This window comes from Podarcis vaucheri, assembly GCF_965113315.1.
Source record: "Podarcis vaucheri genome assembly, chromosome: 9".
Classification (NCBI taxonomy): Eukaryota; Metazoa; Chordata; class Lepidosauria; order Squamata; family Lacertidae; genus Podarcis; species Podarcis vaucheri.
Window position 1 is genome coordinate 19,902,609 of NC_138767.1, and position 22,274 is coordinate 19,924,882.

Genomic DNA, 22,274 nt, shown 5'->3' on the forward strand with positions numbered 1-22,274 from the left:
CTGGACAGAGGGCAACAGTTAACAAGGCTATAGGCATGGCAACTGGAGTCCAACTCCAAATTTCTCTGAAGGAAATGTTCTCTGTCATACTTTTCATGCAAAATGCTGACCGCAAAACATCAGCCTATGCAACCAAATGGAACAGGAAAAGGAAACAGAGAATTCCAAATAACTATGAAATCATGTACTTTATCATTCCTAGTCAGGACTGAATTGTTGCCTGTGGCATCTTCTTGAGTGTCTTCTGCAGCAATGATTTAAATGAATCATTGGCAACCAAACTGCAGCTCTGCTAATCTTCTGCCTTGGACAAAACTCTGGCTATGTTTACTACCAACTTGATTTAACTTTAATTTGCAAAATATGATTTATTTAAAGAAAAAAAGAATTGCAGCCTCAGCAAGTGCTTTTCATCAAGTGCCAAGAGGCTTACATGCCTTCATTTTCTGAAGCATCATAGCCACAAATATTTATGAGCACAATCAAGCCTAAGGGTCAATTTATATCATCAATATATTTCCCACCCCCTGGGCTGTACTACTGAAGGCTGCAGGTTGAATGATCTGAGGCTGGATTTCGTCCTGGTGTCCCCAAACCCTGTACCAAAAACAGACTCCTGATTGAAGAGACTTACCATCTAGATTTGCCACAATGAAAGGGAAACTAATAGGTTTAAAATGGGATTATGGAAGATAAGGGAAGGTAAATTGATAGCATTCAGTGAAAACCTACTTTCTGTCTTCATCCTGTTGATTAATTGCTGATCCATAATTTCATGACCTGCCTTTTAGCACTTGTCCCATGAAACAAATACATATAACAAAATGAAAACCTTACTGGATAGCTCAGTGGGTAGAGCATGAGACCCTTAATCTCAGGGTTGTGGGTTCAAGTCCCATGTTGAGTAAAAGATTCCTATACTGCACGGGATTGGAGCAGATGATCCTCATGGTCCTTCCAATTCAGTGATTTGGTGGATGAGGCCAAAGGACTATCTAGTCCAGCATTCTGCTCACATAGAGGCCAATGAGATGCACATGAGCAAGACCTGAATGCAACAGTGCTCTCCCTGCTTGTGGTTCTTAGGAAATGGTATTCAGAGGCATACCGGCTCCAAGAGTGGAAGGAGAACATATCAATTATAGCCATTGATAGTCTTCTCCTCTATAAAGTTGTCTAATCCTCTTTTAAAAGATGGCCATTCAAAGTTACTAGCTGTCACTAAACCTGGTAGGAAGATGTATACACATATATACATACATACAGATAAATTTTGATTCCTTATACGGTGCTAGGTGCTAGGACGACTTCAGGAAATGTACTGTAATTCACATGGCCCTAGAAATTGTCTTTTTATGGTCAATGTGAAAGGCCAAAGGGAAACTAACCTTGCCTCGCAGCTTTGATATTAACAGGCTGAAATCCACCATTTAGCGCTGAGGAGTCTATAATATCTGACTCAAAGTCCCGGTGGTTCTTCCTGTAGATGAATAATGCGACGATCACTGAAATAGCCAGGCACACGATCACGGCTATCACAATCCCGACATAGAGAGCTACGTCATCTGAATCAGGAGCAGCTGGGGGAAAAGTTGGTGGGTTGGGGCAGAGAAGCATAAAGTATTAATTACAGTCTCAAGAATGTATGAAAGCGTACTTATACATTGCTATCCTTTCCTACAGAGGCATACTACCAGTTTTATAGGCTAATTAAAAAACTACTTCAAAAACTCTCCCCTTTTAGTAGATATTTATATTTATTAAAAATAATTCTCATAGCTGTTTTCTAATTCTTCATCTATGTATCTCTCTTTCTTGTAAGGAGGTAGAATAACATACTGTTTATAACCGGATGAACAAGGAAATTTAATCAAAAGAGGTATTCACCATAGCAGTTCATGGTGAAATTATCAATGCTAATTCATCAAGGCATGTGATCATGAAACAGACTCTCTTTCTTCCTCCCCTGCCCCTTACATTGAATGTTTCACTTTTTAAAAAGCAATCCAACCTTAAACTAAACAAGTACAGAAAATGGCAGTCATCTTCTGAATCTGATATTCATCAAGCATATTTCTTAAGGGAAACTTATATGCCAAAATTTCATGGCCTGAAAGGGGGCTTAAGAGCACATAACTCAGTCTTCGGTTAATCGCAAAGTTTCCATCAAGATATTCACTGTGATTGCCTGTGTAGTTTAGAATTCTCCTGCATACTGTTACGGAAAAAATCTGGGTGCGGGGTTACTCTGCCACCCAGCTCATCGGACTAAGTCCGTGGGTCCCTGCGGAAGAAAATGAGCTCAGCCGGACGCAGGAGCAAACTGCAGAAGATCCAAGTTTATTGCGCAACAGGTTCAAGGCGAGATTGAACAGTGAGAAAGGGGTGACATGAACTTTTGAGTTTTCCCTCCATGTCCCAGAATACAGTGCATGAAACGTCACGAATACATTATGGGAAGGTTGGGTTTCACAAGTTACATCATGAATATACTTTACACGTCATGAATACATTATGAAAAGGTGGGATTACATTAATTAGCATTTTCGGATGAGGGAGGGGGGATATGCGGAGCGGGAAATATACATAGATACACATTTATTGAGTACTGGTGGTGGCAAGACAATGGGCCAGGAATATACATCGTCTGTCACCTAGTATTGCCCGAAGGAAGGATTTGCAAAACTATCTGACAGGATTAAGAAGTTCCTGCGTACGTGACCTGCCGCTTTGGGGATTATGGAAGTAGGGACAGCATCATGGAGTCCAAGGGGAACTGAGTTGAATGGCACCGAGAACGAGCAGATCAGAACCACGGCTGATTTTATATCAATTTTTGAAGATTTCAGTGATTTCTAAGCCACTCTGTACTAGAGAGCAAAAGCAGAAACAGAGTGGATACATTGTGACAGGATTTTGACAGTATTACTTGAGAGATTATGGAGGACAGGGGAGGGGTGATGGAGTCCTAGAGAAATTGAGCAAATATATTGTAGTGAAGAAGACATTGCCCCCCCCCCCCGTTCCGTATCAGTCCCCCATTCGGAGATAGATTTGCATTAAAGTTCTGTAAGAACTTGCAAATCTTTTCTCCGCACCCTAAATCTCGGTGAATGGGATGTGTGGCTTTATGCAAACCTGAAAGGGACTTGCAAGCCATGCCTCTTACGGTCATTTGCAAGTATATCAGTGCAGGTAGCTGCATATAGGGTATTATATAAAGAACACCTCTTGTATTTTGTTGCTAAATTACTTGTGGCATTCTCAGTAGTGTTTTATGCTTTACACCTAGCAGGAAGGTCTAATTGACTGAAAAATGCAGTTGGTGTTTTGTCCTTCGCCATTTTTGTGTATTTCTCAGGTGTCAAGCTAGCTCTTCTGTGGTCTCACACTGACATAGTGCTACAGCAACACATCCTGTCTGTTGAATCCCCTCAGGGCTTTCATTTAACCATGTCGCCTGGCATTCACCATAGCTGGCACAGGTTTGGGCATCTCTGAGGGAGATGTCTTCGCCTTGGCCTTTAGCTATGGGATTTTATTATAGGCTGTGGTTTTGCACGCATGGGGGTTGCTCACTTGCACTTAAAGGACCAAAAGGCTAATTGCAGCCTGGATACACGTGCCCAATTCAAACTGAGTCCAATTTGAATTTATCTTGCCCCATGGTTCTCAACTCTTCAAACCAATCTGTTAAAAGAAAACCATTCTTAACAAGGGCAGTTGTCCAAATAAGTCAATTTAAGTCTATAAGGAATCATTCCTGCTAAACGAAAGCATATGCACCTTCATGTATCTTATCAGCTTCTCTTTGGTAAAGCGAGTTTTAGCACATTTTAAAAATGGGTAGGGAAGTTGGGAAGTTGGCAGAGTGCCAGGTGGAACAACGAAATGTGGTTATAAATTTATCTAATTCTAAACATTGGACTACATAATAGCCTGACCTATTAAAAGCATAAAATGTATGAGAATCCTTCACTGGGGTGTAAGGAATAAGACATTAAACATAAAAACAATTACACACAAAATAGCCCCCCCACAAATAACACACTGTCAGACACATTTCAACATTCCTACGTAATAACACGTAATACAAACAAACTAATTAAGTATCAGTTGCATATCTTGACACAATTGTGATCTTTTACGCATGTATCTTTTGAATCCTGGAGCACAGAGGCTTGAGGTTCAAGTGAAAAGATGTCCTTGTAAGTCAACTCCACCCCCCTTTGTCAGGCCCACTCCCCAAGCAGTCTCTGTTGTCTGTTGTTGCTGGTCTTGCGATGGCGAAGTACTGAGTTGAGGGGTTGTTGCTGCTTTTCATCATTGCACATCTGTAGAAGTGATATCCTGTAAGGGGGCAGGGTTTTGGGGTGACTTAAAAACACAGTTAGACAAGGAAAGGGCAAAAGGTAAAAGGGATGTCCTCCAGTTTCCATGGGAAGCTGCAAATAATAACAATCTTAGTGGATTAAACATTTTATTCATTATCATTATTGGACTATTTTGATTGTTGTTAGCCGCCCTGAGCCCAGCTTCGGCTGGGGAGGGCAGGATAGAAATAAAATTTACTATTTAGTATTATTTATTATCACATTTCCATATAATTACTGTTATTATCTGCTAAGTTTGTTTGCTTTCCTTCACTTAGTTTTTGTTGTTGTTGTTCTTTTCATATTATAAAATAAAAATTACTCCACATGTATAGAAAGAGAACTGAAAAAATACAAAGGTTAAAAAAATACAAAAGAAAGTAAAAAATTAGATTACCAGTCAGATGAAAACAAACTTGACACAAAGACATCAGATTTAGAAAAGAATTATTATTAAATATATTATCAAAACCACACAGATTACTACTAGACTGGGGGGGGAAAAGGGAAAACCATGGGGGGAAAACTTTAAATTCACCATGTGCTATCTGATAAAAGAACTTCATGAAACTGACTTTCAACATGTGATGAACATGTCCCCAAAGTAGAACACACACACACAAAATGACCTATGAGGAACCAAAAATAAATAAATGCTAAGACACACAATTAATACGAAACTTGAAGTAACCTGAAGTAATCTGTTTTGGCATTCTAACATCCCAAATGACGTGACAACATCAGCTGTAATGTTAATAGCGGAATACTGGGAAATGAGTTAATACCAAGAAAATGAATGGCAATTTAAAGTTGTGTGGGTACCTTGCACTAGCCAAAATGACAGAATTAATAAGAAATGCTCAGGCCGAAGGTAAACAAGTACCATTCCACAAACAATGTTTGGTTGTGCTTCGATTAACTTCATAGACATCATGGAGAAACGGATTAAATAAATGAAACAGATTATTTGTAACTTAAAAGAGTGTCAAAGCCACAAAGAGATGAAAGTCACTAATATAGCAGGGATTCAGACTTGTTTCACAGAACAGAAAGAAAGTTGCTGTGGGAGGAAAAGGGACAAACACTTTGTTATCGGGGTTCACATATCCTGTTAAAAGGGAAAATTATTTCATGTGAGAAGCCTGTCAGGAAATGCTGTTCCTAAAATTCCCAATCAGGGGGGAATGCTTTGATATTTACCTGTGAAAAGAATTTTGCATGTTAAGATTTGGAACCTGGAAAGCTCTTGACTTTTGATGGGCTAGTTTTTTTTTTTTTTTGTAGCCTTTTGTCTTAAGTAGCCCCTGGGGCAAAGACAGATTAAGGGTGATTTCCCTCAATGGTTCTGACTTTTCTTTTACATTTGGAAGAAACCTCCTCTCCCTCCTTACAGTCCCCCCCCCCCCGTCCTCTCTCTCTCTCTTCTTTAGCTGATCTAGCCTCTGTGCATGTGCAGAGTTCATGTCTCAGCAAACCTTTTGTACTATTGAAAATGTTGCATCCTTTGGCTAAATTAACATTTGAATAAGGGAAGGGAAGGGTATGGAGTAGATTTTGAAAACAGGGTTTGATTTTAAACAAAAAAGAGAAACTCAGCAATTTAAGTATTTACCAAAGCTAGCGATTTCGGCCCAAGCAAACGAGACTGCTTCCTTTATGTACAGGAAAGGGCTAATATCCCTCTGGCCATTCGCGGAACAATCAACCGCTCTCTTATTTATGAGTAAAAATGGCCAGAGAGTTAGAATTCATAGGAATTTTTTTTTTTTAAACATTCTCAGTCATTTCGGCCTTACCATTTGCAGACAAATGGATTGGTCAAGGCTAATTCTACTTGATTATCCATTTGTATGTGCTTAAACTTTGAGTAGACTTTTAAGTCTGATTTTTGTAAATAATAGACAAAATGATAAACACTGTAATCACTTAAATGCTTGATATCACCAGTTCTGCTTCAAACATCATGGCTTTCACCTCTCATCACACCTTTTAAAAAACAAAGAGCCAACCTGGGCTGAATTTCAACTCATCAGCCACAAATTGGGAAAGTTGAAAGGGACCTGGGGTCATCTAGTCCAACCCTAAAATACAGGGTTCATAGCAAGATTTGTACTACCAGAAACACACACATACCTATAGAAATTATCTTTAAAGGAAGATTGAAGTTAACATTTTTCCTAAGATAGGGAGAGGATCTTTTATAAAGCAAAGTTAATTCAATTGATATAACCACTCACAAATAATTAAAACAGCCATAGATTTGATTTAAAAGGAAGACAAAAGTGACAATTTTCCTGAACTTGCAGGGGAATAGTAAGCCTAATCTATGCCCCCCCCTTGCAGTTTCCTTTAAAGGAAGCTTACTCGGGAGTAAATTTACCTGGCACAGAATAAGAAGGAGAAGGGGGGAAAAACCCTGAAAGAGACAGAATGAAACAAGGGGGGGGGCATTTTCTAAGAAAAGAGGCCAGGACGTCTTATAGAGACTACTGATATCAGGAGCCTTACAATAACTCTCACAATAAGCAAATCAAAGTTAAAACTGGACTGACATAATTTTATTAGAAGGAACACCATACTTTCATAGGCATATGCTTAATGAAATACATACACTGCATTTTAGCTTGAGAGCAGTTGGCTCAACTAGGCTTTTGCAGCAGAAACATTAGGTTTTACCACTTGGGAGGAAAACTCTCTTTTGGAGCCCCTCTCAAATAACAAATATTTGCACACTTCATTCTCATTTTTTTGTCTTATTTAGGACTGCTAAGGTCCAGCATGGTTTCCTTAGATTTAAATTTTGAAGCAAGCTTGCATTTTAAACCATGCACACTTAAGAAAGGCAGTCTGCCAGAGACAGAAGGAACAGACAACACACATAACGGACAACATGTAAACATACATATTCTCATATATGTATTCACAGACAACACACATAACAGACAACATGTAAACATATATATTCTCATCCTTTAGTTGGTTATTGCAAGGAGATGGGCCACTACCTTTGGCTTCATTAAGTGAAATTAGTAGGAAGGTCCCACATGGTTTTATGAGCCTCCTTGCCTCTTCAAACACACCACCAGGTAATCAGACTGGTAGGGCTCACAACGCTTGGTTGACTGGGTACCCCTTTATAGATGCATGCGTTGCTGTTGTTGCTTTTTTTGCTTTTTCTTTTTTGGGGGGGTGTCTGGGATAGAGAAGGGGAAAAAGAGGGGTTGATTAGGATTGGTATGTCTAGGGGTTTGGTATGCTTAGTACAGGGACGTATAGTAAAGAGGAGAAGGGGCTTCTAGTTGCCTGGCAACTTCCTTAGTGGGTTTTAGAGAGCTCTAGCTATCCGGTTCCTTGCGTTCCATTTCCTATTTCCTTATTTCCTTATTTCCTGTAACCTGGGGTCTCTTTCCACTCTGCCGGTCCTGCCCAATTCCTCATGGGCTATCCCTCCTGGCAACCTCCTACCTATCGTCACATCTCAGGAAAAGGGGCCCTACTGGACGCCCGCGCCATGCAGTGCCAGATCGGGTGGTCCCTGGATAGAATTTCGGGTCGAAAATCCCCCTTGCTTTCGGAAGCGAGCTTACAGTACACGTGGTATGTAGCTCGACCGGTGCGGCTGGGATTGGGATAGAAAGCAAGACCACTTCCTGCCCCCTAGAAAGGACGCTCGGGAAGATCGGAAAGAGAGCTCCAACCCCTTGCTTTCAACTGGGATGTCCGTTGCAGAGAGTCGGCTATCTTTCAAGTCGGGTCTCTCCGTCTTACTTTCGGGCTCCCAATTGGTGCGGCTGGCTGGAGATTTTAAGGAAAAGGGATAGAGCTCAGAACCCCCCTTTCGGGTTGAGCAGCGGTCCCCGGTCTCTCTCACTAACCGGACCAAGAGAAAGGCAAGAAGGAGCGATAGAGAGGAGGGCAGAGAATTCAGTTGCCAGGAGACTTCCACCCCCTTCCCACCAGTGCACTGGATTTTCCTTTTTCCTTATACTCACGCGTCTTCTATGATGATCCCGGGATCGATGAATAAGCCGGCTGGATCCCTCTTTTGCTCCCCGGCTGAACTCCTAGGGCTTTCGATTACCGCCCAGAAGATGGCTGGGGGTCCAAAAGGATCTTCCCAGGCAAAATGGCCCGGAGCCGGCTGAAGATTTCGGGGCCCCCAGTCAGCAGCTTGGGAGAACCACAAGCCCCACGTTGGGCGCCAACTGTTACGGAAAAAATCTGGGTGCGGGGTTACTCTGCCACCCAGCTCATCGGACTAAGTCCGTGGGTCCCTGCGGAAGAAAATGAGCTCAGCCGGACGCAGGAGCAAACTGCAGAAGATCCAAGTTTATTGCGCAACAGGTTCAAGGCGAGATTGAACAGTGAGAAAGGGGTGACATGAACTTTTGAGTTTTCCCTCCATGTCCCAGAATACAGTGCATGAAACGTCACGAATACATTATGGGAAGGTTGGGTTTCACAAGTTACATCATGAATATACTTTACACGTCATGAATACATTATGAAAAGGTGGGATTACATTAATTAGCATTTTCGGATGAGGGAGGGGGGATATGCGGAGCGGGAAATATACATAGATACACATTTATTGAGTACTGGTGGTGGCAAGACAATGGGCCAGGAATATACATCGTCTGTCACCTAGTATTGCCCGAAGGAAGGATTTGCAAAACTATCTGACAGGATTAAGAAGTTCCTGCGTACGTGACCTGCCGCTTTGGGGATTATGGAAGTAGGGACAGCATCATGGAGTCCAAGGGGAACTGAGTTGAATGGCACCGAGAACGAGCAGATCAGAACCACGGCTGATTTTATATCAATTTTTGAAGATTTCAGTGATTTCTAAGCCACTCTGTACTAGAGAGCAAAAGCAGAAACAGAGTGGATACATTGTGACAGGATTTTGACAGTATTACTTGAGAGATTATGGAGGACAGGGGAGGGGTGATGGAGTCCTAGAGAAATTGAGCAAATATATTGTAGTGAAGAAGACATTGCCCCCCCCCCGTTCCGTATCAATACACATACAAATATTCAGGGACGGACCTATGATTAGACAGAGTGAGACAGCTGCTTCAGGCAGCAGATACTGAGGGGTGGGGAGGAAATACAGTTGTGAGTGCCATGCGGCCTGCCCTGTACCCCTTATGCTAGCTGGCTGTCCTTAATCGCAGGTGAAGATACTTTCCGTTCACCAGTACTGCCGTAAGATTCAATTGCCAACCCAACTGGTTTCTGTATGTCCCATTGGGAAGAGTGCTCTTTCACCTCAGGCAGCAAGATGGCTTGAGATGGCCCTGCAGATCTCTGTTGTCTGCAATAAACAAGCTAGCAATCCACAACAGAATCCACATATGTGGAGAATTGTCCCCTCTATTGAAGGGACAAGGAAAGCTCCATGGGCGCTCTCATGACTAAGGGGATGTGGGTACACTGCTGCTGAATAGCACGGTGTGCTTCCTCTAAAGCAATGTTGGAGAACCTATGGCCCTCTAGATGGTGTTGGCCTCCAGCTTTCATGCATAGTGCAATAGGAATGATTACTTCAGCAGAACATATACTAAATTGTCAGCTAATCACAACTGAAAGCTCACAGCTTCCCAATGCCAGCTCTAAAGCCATGAGTGGACCAGCCATTATGGAAGCTCTGCAACACAACGGGAACCTGATGGAAAGCGTCACACAACTAACAAAGAAATGTTTCCTACAGGCTCCTAATCAACAATAAATAAAATATCAAAATAACTGATTTTTTTTAAAAAAGCTCTTTTTCAAGACTTTGACTTGAAAGCGATCTTGGGATTTAAGGTCCCCTCCCACATTTATGAGCAAATGGACAGAATTCAAGGGGTTTGCCATCTGCCAAGCAGAAGAAGCCTACAGCAGTTGCCCAAAGAATTAGGAAAGGCTCAAGAGTTTCTCCTGCCTCCAGTGTGGGCTGACAGCGACAATCCAGTCAACTCTACATATAACAGCAGAATAAACAGAAATGTTGCCATGGCTTGAAACACTTACTGGACTTAACTCTGGGGATGGAGTCTGAACTATATGCACAAAGCAGGGTAATGCAAGCTGAAGAGTCCTTTCTCCCCTGTGCATCTGTCCATGCATTAATAGTGTTTGAAGGTTCTTCTTCAACCCTCTGAAGTGAGGTGTCTGGCAACTGGTGGCAAAGTCTTTTGGAGCTAATGTGTTCTAGCTCTAGAATGCTCTGCGTACTTCAATGTCTTATCAGCAAAAGTTTGGTCTCTCTGTGTGTTTCTGGATCATGCTTCGCGGTCCTGCTCTAAATGTGGCTTTATGCTGTTGTGATTCTTTTACTTTTAATGTATAGGACAACTTTTTAAATGGAAGGGCAGAGTTAATACTGACTCAACAAGAAAGAAAGCAATGTACAGAACATATCTGAGTCTCCAGAATGTTTTACATAAGATTATCCCATGAACCCTTACAAAACCTCTGTAATGTAGGACAGTACTATTAGCTCCATATTGGGGCAAAAGCTTAGAAACAGTAGTTCGCCTACCAAGTTCACAGCTGAACTGAGCTAGAATTTCCCAGCTTACTCACTTTGTTACATTTATTCTCAGAATTCAGTACAGATTCAAGTGCTATAAAAACCTCTAAAAGCAAGCCAGGATTTTCAGTAGTTCTCCTAAGGGAGCCTGTCCAGCTTCTGAGAATTTTGACTATCTCCTTGTAACACATCTCCTTTGCTAATCCCAGTGTAATACTTAATGCCACTCTTTGCACATACCCTCCCTCAAGGTATCTTTCCAAAAGGCTTAAGTATGTAACACAAATTTGATGCAGAGTTTTGATGTAGAGAGGGACAAAAATCCCACCGTTATTATTTTCAAGCAGGCTAAGATTAGGAAATACAAACACATCAACAATTTTTTTAGCAAGCCACTTTGCATTCTTTCTGTATAAAGATAACACTTTTCTAAAAGAGAAAGAGAAAGAGAAAGAGAAAGAGAAAGAGAGAGAGAGAGAGAGAGAGAGAGAAACACACTTTTTTTGTTCTTTGCTTCCTTTAAACTCCCCATCAGAGTCCTAGCTACACAGCTGAAAATGGAGAAATCTCCAACAAGGAATGATCAAGTTCAATTTACTCTGTGCTAATGGAATTTAAAGGCTCCATTTTGCAATTGTTGCCACTTATTTTATTCAGCCTTCTCAAACAAGAGTAGAAGCAAAATCTGCCAACCATATATTCCCTCTTGCAAGTTTCTCTTCCTTAATACTAATCACATGTTTGCAGCCATGTTATGCTTCCTGTTCCCTGGCTTCTGTGGGGATCTGAATACACTTCTCTCAGTCTCTCGCTTCCACATGTTTCCCTGTTGTCCTTTTCTCATCCCATTATCTACACTGGTTTCTTTAATGTAGCAGCCAAAACACCTCTTTAAAGCTAGCAAAACACATACAAGTTAGGCTGAAAGTAAATATTGGGAGCAGGAAATTGGTATCTAAGAACATAATATCAAACAACACTTACAAGACAATCCATATTCATTCTGGGTTCTCTGTTCAGTTGAAATAGGGTAAATGAAACCTTTAAAAGAAAAAAAAGATGGGAACAAAATCAAATTAACAAAGGGAGCTTTTTTAAAAACAAAAAACCAAAAAACCAAACAACACATGAAGAATGGTTTAATTTAAAAAGAAAAAAAAAGGAAAAGGAAAGGAAACCCATGGTACTTTAAAATTCTGATTCAGCACACTATTATAATTTTGCATCTCCTGTCTGCTCAGGAGCCTCACTAAGAATTAATAAGTAGGCAGATTGAATTTCAGAGCCAAAAATCGGTCTCGAGTCACTAACTTTGGAGTGCTTAAAGTCTTTCTTTTATTGAGCATAAACTCTAATGGATCTAATTTATTTCAGACATCAAGGGTCATTAGCATATGGAAAGTCTTCTTCCCCCCAATCCTTGCCATATGCTTTAATTCCCAGGACATGTTCAGTGGGGCTCTAAACAGTTTTTTTTATTTAATTATAGTAGCTTGCTGTTGGCCTAATAGAACTGAAAGAGACCTGCCGTCATTGGTCAGAGGTTAAATACCCATTTACAGAGAGCTCAGCCCATGCAAAAGCCTCATTCCCCCTGCCCCCCCTTTCCCCTAGATTTCCGGGGAATGGTTTTAACCTCCCCTTTAATAGAAATCCAATAGGAATTCTCCAGGGAGCAAGCAATTTGCCAGAGAGTTGGAAATGGAATGTGTTCCATTTGAGATCATTAGAAAATCAATAGGAGCCTTGAGATTGTAAAGTAATTTATTTTAGATTTTGAAGGCTTTGTGTAATATTGACAAAATCATTGCACAATTCACATTTTTTATCCTAGAGACAAATAGCAAGAAAAGTGACTTTCTTCCTGATTTCCTGTGATAATTCAATGCTTCTAGGCAATCTGCCCTGTGGCTCCTGTGACGGAGAAAAGCTATTGTTGTTACTTTGTGCCAATACAGACATGATTATTTGGAAGTAAGTTCCTGCTGAGACCAATAGGACTTACTCCCAGGCAAACATGATTAGGATCAGGGCACCAGCTAGAGTGAATTTGGCCCCACTTGTGTTCACAAAAAATACCCCCTGTGCCTAGATAGAAAAACACTGCAATGTTGGGCATGTGGGAAATAAAATGTCTGAAGACTGCTAGAAGTTGCTACCATTTCTACATGTACATTTCAAATCCTGGACTCTAAAATATGGGCCCATGCAACTTCAAATGTGTGGCTCAAGAAGCAATTCAAACAAAGCAATACTACGTAAATGGAGGACATGGTGTTTTGTGTAAGGTAAAGGAACTGTAAAAGATACTGCAATATGTAAGAATTAGGATTTTATGTGGCTAGACATCTCTTCTGAGCTCCCTGTCTATTGAGATCAAGCAGGAACCTTCACTGTACTCTTTTTGTCACCTGCTAAAACATTCTTGTTTAAGTAAGTCAACCCAGATGCTTAGAAAGTTGAGGTAACTAATATATTTTAGTATTTTAAATTTGTTTGTTTGCTTATGAAATTTTCTTGAATTCATTGTTTTATCTTTTCTTTTGAGGTTTTTTACAAGCAAGTGGTGTATAAGTTTTATGAAACAAGCACATTGTAGACACCTTTTTAGCTTTGGCCACACTTCTCAGGCATGTGTTTATGCGACTATCACTTGCAATCTCATAACAGTCCACCATTTTAAGCCTCAGACCACCATGAATATGTTAGTGGAAATAAGCAAAGTGGACAAAAGAATGGACTTGGCTTCTCAACTTTACACTCTGACCGTTTCACCTGTGCTAATAATTCTATTTCCCAGTCAATATTGCAGAAAAGCAAAAGCTCAAAGGCTGTGGCTTAATGGCAGAGCTCATGGTTTGCATGCAAAAGGCCTGAGGTTCAGTGCACAGCATCTTTAGCTATGACTGGGAAGGAAGCCTGTCTGACACATTGGAGAGCTAGTGTCAGTCAGTGTTGACAATACTGAGTTGGATGGACCAATGGCCTGACTCGGTATAATCGGCTGCCTACGTTCCAAGGGTGATAGTGCCGCAAGGGTGACAGAGTGAAATTAGATCACTATGAGACCCAAGAGATGCTTCTAAACTCTCCGTAGATTGAATGTTAATGGCTGGGTTTTGTCTCTTTCCATACATACTTCCTGTTATTGGGTTTGGCTTCTTATTAATGAAAAGGCTGAACCATTCTATAACTTAGATTTGCTTTCAGATTCCTAGCTGCTTCACGTTGTTGTTATTATTATTATTATTATTATTATTATTATTATTATTATTATTAATAATATTTATACCCCCCAAATCTGGCTGAGTTTCCCCAGCCACTCTGAGCGGCTTCCAATCAAGTGTTAAAAACAATACAGCATTAAATATTAAAAACTTCCCTAAACAGGGCTGCCTTCAGATGTCTTTTAAAGAGAAGATAGCTGCTTATTTCCTTCACATCTGAAGGGAGGGCATTCCACAGGGTGGAAGAAGGCCCTCTGTCTGGTTCCCTGTAACCTCACTTCTCGCAATGAGGGAACCGGCAGAAGGCTCTCGGTGCTGGATCTCAGTGTCCGGGCTGAACGATGGGGGTGGAGACGCTCATTCAGGTATGCATTACTCCCACACAAGGTGTCAACTTGAATGGCTTCCAAAGGGAATGGACAAATTCATTGAGAATAAGGTTATCAATATCTAATAGGCATGATGCTCATATAATACCTCCAGTGTGAGAGGCAGTATGTCTCTGAATCTCAGTCGCTGGGGATCACATGTGGGGAGAGTGCTGTTGCACTCAAGTCCTGCTTGTAGGCTTCCCATAGGCATCTGGTTGGCTGCTGTTAGAACAGGTTGGTGGACAACATGGCCTGATCCAGCAGAGCCCTTAGGTTTTTATGAGAGGTGTGCAACATGTGGAAACCATCAATGTGGCAGCCAGATGGTTCACAAAGTCCTCTTCACTAGCCATTGACTGTAAAAGTGATGTATTTTGCCTTATGAAAGAGCCATTGCAGAGTAATCCTACGTCAATTCAGCTACAATATCTGGAGCTCAATCCAGCACACCATAGGCCCAGTGCCCACATGCAGAACAATTCCACAAGGCCAAAGAAAGCCTTGATTCAGCTCTCCACTGTTAGAGTTTGTGCATGGGCACTCAGTGGGAGTTATTCACAAGTCTCTAATTCCCTAAAATGGTCTGATGCTCTGAATATCCACATGCATGCACCACAGGGAAAAGTGGCAACACAACTATATGGGATGCCCCATGTAAATCCCTCTGTGCTCTAAACATAGCAGACTGGATTGACCCCTTCCATTTTCAGGGAGGTCAGCTCACACATTTGGCTGAGAGCTACCCAGCACTTGAGTGGTCAACTAATGCCAGATCTCATGATGCAAGCTTAACATAAGACTAAGGGTGGGGTGACCATGTCACACAAACCACTATCACTAAGTGTAAATGGTGATTTTGCTCTGTGTGATTCAGAAGAAATAACTCTATTTCAGTATATGTTGTTTATACGTATCAACTGAACGCAGGCATTTTGAAAAAATGCTCATGGGTGATTAACATAACACCCCTCGCAACTGTTTATACACAAACACTTTTGATAATAGGAATTTACTTTAAATCAGAAACTTTAGCACCTTTCTGAAATTACATTTTAATTCAGAATATTAATAGGTTTGGGAGGGGCAAGGAAATTATTTGGGGGACACAAACAATCGGCGTTTGGTGTCAACTGCTTCATAAGATGTGAGCCCGGCCATCTCTCTTTAGGGTTTTTTGTGTGTTTTTTTTAATGCTTGGCAATCTGATCTTCCATATAATAAGAAAGGACATTTTCTTCAGATAATGAGGCAAATCTGCTGAGATTAGTACCTGCAATAATGAAAAATGACTTTTCTCCCAGCTTCAAAGTGAGAACAGTGCAAAGCAGGGATTTGTAGTCTCTCCTCCTTGATCTATTTTGCTCACAGTATCAGCACTGCGGCATAGCAAGTACCTGAGGGACTTCAACTATCATTGCCACATTTCTTTACTAGGGTAAATGTAGAAAAAAGTGCTGCTGAATTTGACTCCACAATAGTTGCTGGCTCTGTTGATCTGTGCCTGGAGCAGCTGGTGTCATAGTCGGTAACTTGCTTTGAGGGGGAAAAAAGTAATTTAAGATGCCTCAAGTGGCTTTTGATGAAACAAAAAAAAAAATTATTTTCAAAGGTTCTATCAGTGTTTGTTGCTAACTTCTTGTGTGTTTACTGTAGGAATAGTTAAAGTGCTGTTAGTTCGACACTTAGTTTCTTCCTTGCATTTAAATGAACATCTCAAATTATTTGGAGGGGTGGGAATTATTCATTCCAGTTTTAAGAAGGAAAAAGTAGGGCACAGCTAGACTTAAGGCTCTGTTGAAACTTACATTATCATTTATGGGTCCCCCCCCACCTCTTCCCAATACTGACAATGATTTTTCTAAAATCCATTTTTGGCTCTATTTCCAGTTCTCAACTTTGTAACACTGAGAGCTCATAGTGAAAATGACATGATCGTCAAAGCAATGTAGAAATTGTGGTATGGTTGTGAGCGGCACACCCAACAAAGTCCTCAAGTACTTGCAGTGAAATCTCATGAGCGAAAAGCAAATCATGATGGAGATTGTAGTAGGGGTTTTTCCTCCTAGTAAGCCAAATTAACCAGAAACTTAAATGCCTATTGGCATTTAATATGCAGGTCGACATCCAATGTCACACCAGCAGACTTCCACTCATGCAATAGTATTTCCCTTTCCAATTCTCCAATTCTTTTCAGGCACCGATTCAAAAAAAGAAAAAAAATAGTTTGGAGTGTTGGAGGCTGGTAATTATAGGTATCACAGGTGCTTGTGGAAGAGGAATTTAACCCTCATTCAGTCCTAAGATTAAAGTTAACTTTATTGCCTATGACTGCTGCATTTCCAATAATTATCAGCTCCTCCCCCAATCTGATATTTGCATTTTTAAAAAACTGAACTTTAAATGCAAAGAGTCATTTAGCAATCATGTCTAGTTTGACCTCAAGCATAGCAAAATTTGGCACAAAATGCAGAAGTATAACAAGAAAAAGCTTGCATTATGGGGGGGGGGGACTATTTCTTGTAACCACTGGAAAGAACTCTCCTAGTGAAAACTAGGTGTGTGCAAGGTGGGGGCAAATCATTCCAACATGCATTTGTTTTCATTTTTAAAACTTCAATGTGTTTCATTTCTTATTCTACGAAAGCATTTGTCCTGTGACAAAGTTCACTGATCCCTGAATTTTTGAATTTTATTGATTTATTCATGCTGCATTTTATGTTGTATTTTATGCTGTTTTTAAGTCGCATTTTAATCAATGTTTTATATTTGCTGTTAGCTGCCCTGAGCCTGGTTTTTAAACTGGGAAGGGCGGGGTATAAATAAAAATTTATTATTATTAATTTATTATAGAGCTCTGTGGGCTGCAGAAAGACAGAATGGACAATGTTTTCAAGGTAATTCCTAGTAGGACTTTTTAACATTTTTATTAACATCTTATATTGAGTTTTTGTAAGATTCATGTGGCATGCAGGACAGCTGCTGTTCATTCTAAAAGTCTGTCTTGGGGACCAGAACCTGAGCTGAGTAATCTTTTATTTAGTGTAGTCAAATTTCAAAAAATCAAGTTCTAAAGCACACTAGACCTACCCATCCTCTTTAGTAGATTCTGCATGGATCTTTCCATACTCTGTTTTAGTTATAGTGACACTGCTATACCATTTACTTATGACCATAATGTTATATCAGCTTTTTTTTTTTAAAAAAAAATCTAGATGGTACAGATTTAGGCTGCTATCTGGCTCATATCATTCGCTCTTCCATCTTTGATACCCAGTAGGGAAATTTTGCATGCATGCATTTGAATTTACAGTGGTACCTCTGGTTACGAACGCTTCAGGTTACGAGCTCCACTAACCTGCAAGTAGCTGCTCCTGGTTGTGAACTTTGCCCCAGGATGCGAACAAAAACCGCACACTGGAGGCCCCATTAGCAAAAGCACACCTCAGGATAAAAACAGACCTCCGGAACGAAGGGTGACACTCGAGCGCCATACGTAAGCCACTTGAGCAGTGCCGTCATTATCGGCGCTACAGATGTGCCGCCGGGTGGTTTGCCCTGCCCCTGTGGACGGTTTGGCCCACCCCTCGACACCCTGCCCCGGGTGCCGGAGAGCCTTCCTTCACCACTGTGTACAAGTTCTCATTCATTTAGTGCATCTGATTCCTAAAAGCCACATAGATCAGCTCAGCAGTACTGACAGCATAGGCTTTGTATGCAAAAGGTCCCAGGCTCAATCCCTGGCAATTCAGTGCAGAACTGGGATAGAATTCTGTTAAAAACCTGGGAGGATGACTGCCGGTCATAGGTAGCATTGAGCTAGATTGAGGTGGGTAACCTCCAGTCCATGGGCTCTATTCAGCCTGGAAGGGGGCCCAAATTGGTCCACCAACCCTTTCTTGGCAAACCAGACCCACCTGCCCCACACCTGATGTCATCTGTGATGTCAAGTGTAGGGCAGGTATCAATGTTGCTCCAAAGGAACCTGGGAGCTTAAAATGAGCTCCTGAGTGCTCCTTTGCTCCTGAATGCTCCTTTGCTGGAGCCAGATGTACTTCCACGACCCATCAACTGATGCACAGGGCGAGCGGACTTTGCACCAGGAGCAGGAAGAGTATTGCTGCTAAAATGAAGGAAAAGCAGCTTCATCAGAAGTTTGAAATGAAACTACTCCCTCCTTCTGCAGCCAATGTGCCTTCAAAGAGGCTCATCACCTGACATCATTATGACATCATCAACTGGCATCATTTGGTCCATGATGGTTAGGGATGATAAACTTTTCACCTGCTGAGAGGGGGAAGTTCTCCACCCTTGAACTAGATGGACCAGTGTTACAATGTCTTTATCTAATAGCTTCCCATGTCTACCTTGTTCAACCACTATCACACAGGTGTCCACACAACAGAGGGGGTAGTAGTAGATTGTGGACCTGGCTCAATAAGGCAGCCCTGACCCAGAAGTAAATTATGTTAGTACAGAAACATGTTGCCCCCATGGATCTTTGTTTGCATGAATGCTTTCCTGCATATAATTTAGTGCTTGAGTGCCACATCAAGTGCAGAAAGCCCCTGTGTGCATGTGCTTTGCATCTGGATGGTTGGGAATGTGATTATGCAGATAGGCAGGTATATTCAGAGTGACTTATTCCATTTTAATACAAAGGCTCATTTAATTCCTTTGTGTGCACTCAAGAGGGTTTCACTGTGATGATCTTCCAAGAAAAGTATTTTATTTTTTGCTTTTTTAAAACAACAACAACAAAACAACAACAGCAAAAGCCTCCTTTCTTGCTTACTGCAAGCTAATCTGCTCAAGGGCGTGATAGGTTCACATCACTAATATCATGATCTATAATCCATTATAGCTTTTAGAATAAGCACAGAGGGAATCTGAACACATATTGCATAGGAAAGGCCTGACATAACCACTTAATTATGCAGGGCTATGTGTGCTGCCAGATTAACATTGTGTTGTAACATTACTACAACACAAAAGACAGAGTTGTTAAATTAACCTTTCTTTCCCCTCAAGGAACAGCTTGGAGGTCAATGTGCAAAACATAGAGAGGGCAGCTCCTGAAGAGCTATGACTAAATCCATAGCTCAGGATTTATGGGCAAGCAGCCTGTTCCCCTGGTATGTGTGTGTGTGTTCATGTGTGTTACCCAAGCCACTGAAAAAGCAAACAAAAAACAGCATCATAAACAGGACTTCCTGCTCTAACTTGGATGCATGTTTTTAAAAAGTATTTGTACATTTTAAAGTGCTACCAGTCTGCATGCTAGTTAGTGGAGCATTAGGCTTCTTCATGCAACTAAGGGTTTAATTTGGCCAGCAAGGAAGACTGAAGCAGTAGTTCACCTAGATTAACCTTTGCTGCAACCTGAGTGGTATTTTGGAATGGGAATCTGGACTAGTCTCAGTCTCACCTCTGACATACAGTATTAGCAGTGGGCTACACTGCAGGCTTGCTGTAAATTGGGTCCTCCCTTAAAGAGGGCACGTGTTGCAGCGAGACCTGGCAACCAAACCCTGTGTTGTGGGTGGGTTTGATTGAATAGCCACAACACCCAATTTGTAGGTCCCTTGATGCTGGGTTCAATCAGGCCAATATATCAGGGACCTATATATACCTATGCATGTGACCCAGAGCTTCCTCTTTCGGTGCGTGCATTGGAACACCTGCCCACCTCTCCCTATATTTAGGGCTGTGTGCTTGACCTTGCTGTGCCGTCGTGTGTCATCTATCGTTGGGACTGGGGCACGGCAGGAATTTCCCCCACTTGGCTGATTGGCTGTTGCCATTTGGGTTACGCCTGCCACGTGGGAAATCGTCACAACTTGTAAGGTTGTGGATAGGCTCTGGTTCCTAAGTGATGGGAGAACGGTCTCACCATGTGAAGGGTATTCCGTTAAAGGAATACAGGGACTTGATGGCTTGGTCAACCCCTGTGAGGGGGTTGTACCTGTGCCTGAGTCCAGGGGAGCATTTGGGTAGCGGAGATAGCCTGTTTCCGGCTTTCCGCTTATCCAGGTGTTCACAGTAGGCTGACCACTCACTTTCTGTAATCAATAAAGTTGTGGCCTTAATTCTGCCAAAAACCAAACCAAAATTTGAGCTTGTCTGAATTTATTTAAGGGGAAGGTTTAAAGGTCTGAACACGCAAACTACTCTCTCTCAGCACAGCCCTCCAACCTGCAACTGAGATCTAACTGAGACTGACACTGCAGGCTTTGCTGCAATCTTTTGTAGCTGCTTGGGTGGATGACCTATGGCATACTTGTGCCTAAGCCCAGCACCATTAAAATCTTGGATTTCACAATTTTTATTGTCATCTCTCTATTCTGTCCTGTCTTGTCAGTATGAATAGAAAGAGACTCCCCTCTCTCTCTCTCTCTCTCTCTCTGTGTGTGTGTGTCTTTCTCCTTTCCTCTTCTTTCTTTGTAGCTACTTGATTCTAAACTCCCTTCCCATCTGGTTGTCTGTCCCCCACCTTCAGTCAGTCTCCATTTTGGATTCATCCTGCCTTGGGGTTCCCATACTGCTCAACCCTCCTGATTTAAGTAGAGTATCCCAGCTTCTGATTGGATCCCGGAATGTCCCATCAGCTGACTCATGCACAGGGGGTGCCATAACAATGATGTAGAACAGTGTGAGAGGGATGGGGATGGCAAAATTTTAGTGCAGCATAGGGCACCACTGAAATCTGAGAGCCCAAGGTCCACCACTGAAGGACAGGTGGTAATTTCAACAGAAGTGGACTGCAGTGAAGCTACAGATCCATGACATAAAATAATAATAATATATTGCTCTGAAGTTGATAAAATACTTCATGGTGTGAACTGATCTGTTTCCCCCCCTACTCATAAAGGTAAGTTCCCCCCTACCGTTAGGTCCAGTCGTGACCGACTCTGGGGTTGTGGCACTCATCTCGCTTTATTGGCCGAGGAAGCCAGTGTACAGCTTCCGGGTCATGTGGCTAGCATGACTAAGCCACTTCTGGCGAACCAGAGCAGCGCACGGAAACGCCGTTTACCTTCCTGCCAGAGCGGTACCTATTTATCTACTTGCACTATGCTTTTGAACTGCTAGGTTGGTAGGAGCAGGGACTGAGCAATGGGAGCTCACCCTGTCGCGGGGATTCGAACCGCTGACCTTCTGATTGGCAAGTCCTAGGCTCTGTGGTTTAACCCACAGCGCCACCTGCGTCCCTCCCCTACTCATAACATACTACTATTAGTCAAGGATATTATTCAGATGAAGTGATTATGTTGCAATCCCATGAAGACAAATCAGATTTGGTTACATGACATCACTAAGCCAATTCAGAGTGAGAGCAGAAAGCTTTGCTCTCACTCTGAACAATTTTGGTGGACATTTTTGCCTCTCTTTACAGCCCCAGATGCTTCCCCTCTGCCTCGTGCTGTGCATAGACATGAAATGCCTGAATATGGCTAATATATATGCAAAGTTTATTTTACAAGTAGAAAGTATGCTTAGGACTGCAGCCTTATTCTCCCGCTTAGGAATAATTTACTATTTTATATGTGAAAATTGTTTTTCCTTCAAGTAACCACAGGGGTCCAACAATGAGGTCTAGGGAGGAAGTAGCTCTTTGTTTGGAGGCACTTGCTCACTCTAGATCCAGAGTTCTCTCCACAACAGGTTGGTGGGGTGACACCAGTGATCAGTTTTTTGTTTTTTTTATTCAGACTATGCATTGGGTCATCCCTACAGTTTTCATTTTATTAACTCCACAGTTATTTCTTTCTACACAGTCCTGATA

At 41.7% G+C, this 22,274-nt stretch overlaps 1 protein-coding gene across 3 annotated transcripts in view; it reads right to left on the reverse strand.

The window, feature by feature from the left end:
• UNC5C (unc-5 netrin receptor C) overlaps window positions 1–22,274 on the reverse strand; it is a 319,406-nt gene that overhangs the window by 40,048 nt on the left and 257,084 nt on the right. For 2 of the 3 annotated variants that reach the window (XM_082236367.1, XM_082236366.1), the window contains exons 8-9: window positions 11,878–11,934; window positions 1,389–1,580 (exon numbers count right to left, since the gene is read on the reverse strand). In XM_082236367.1, the coding sequence (XP_082092493.1) occupies window positions 1,389–1,580; window positions 11,878–11,934 (249 nt within the window). The remainder of the gene's footprint in view (window positions 1–1,388; window positions 1,581–11,877; window positions 11,935–22,274) is intronic. The other variant, XM_082236368.1, reaches the window with a different exon arrangement.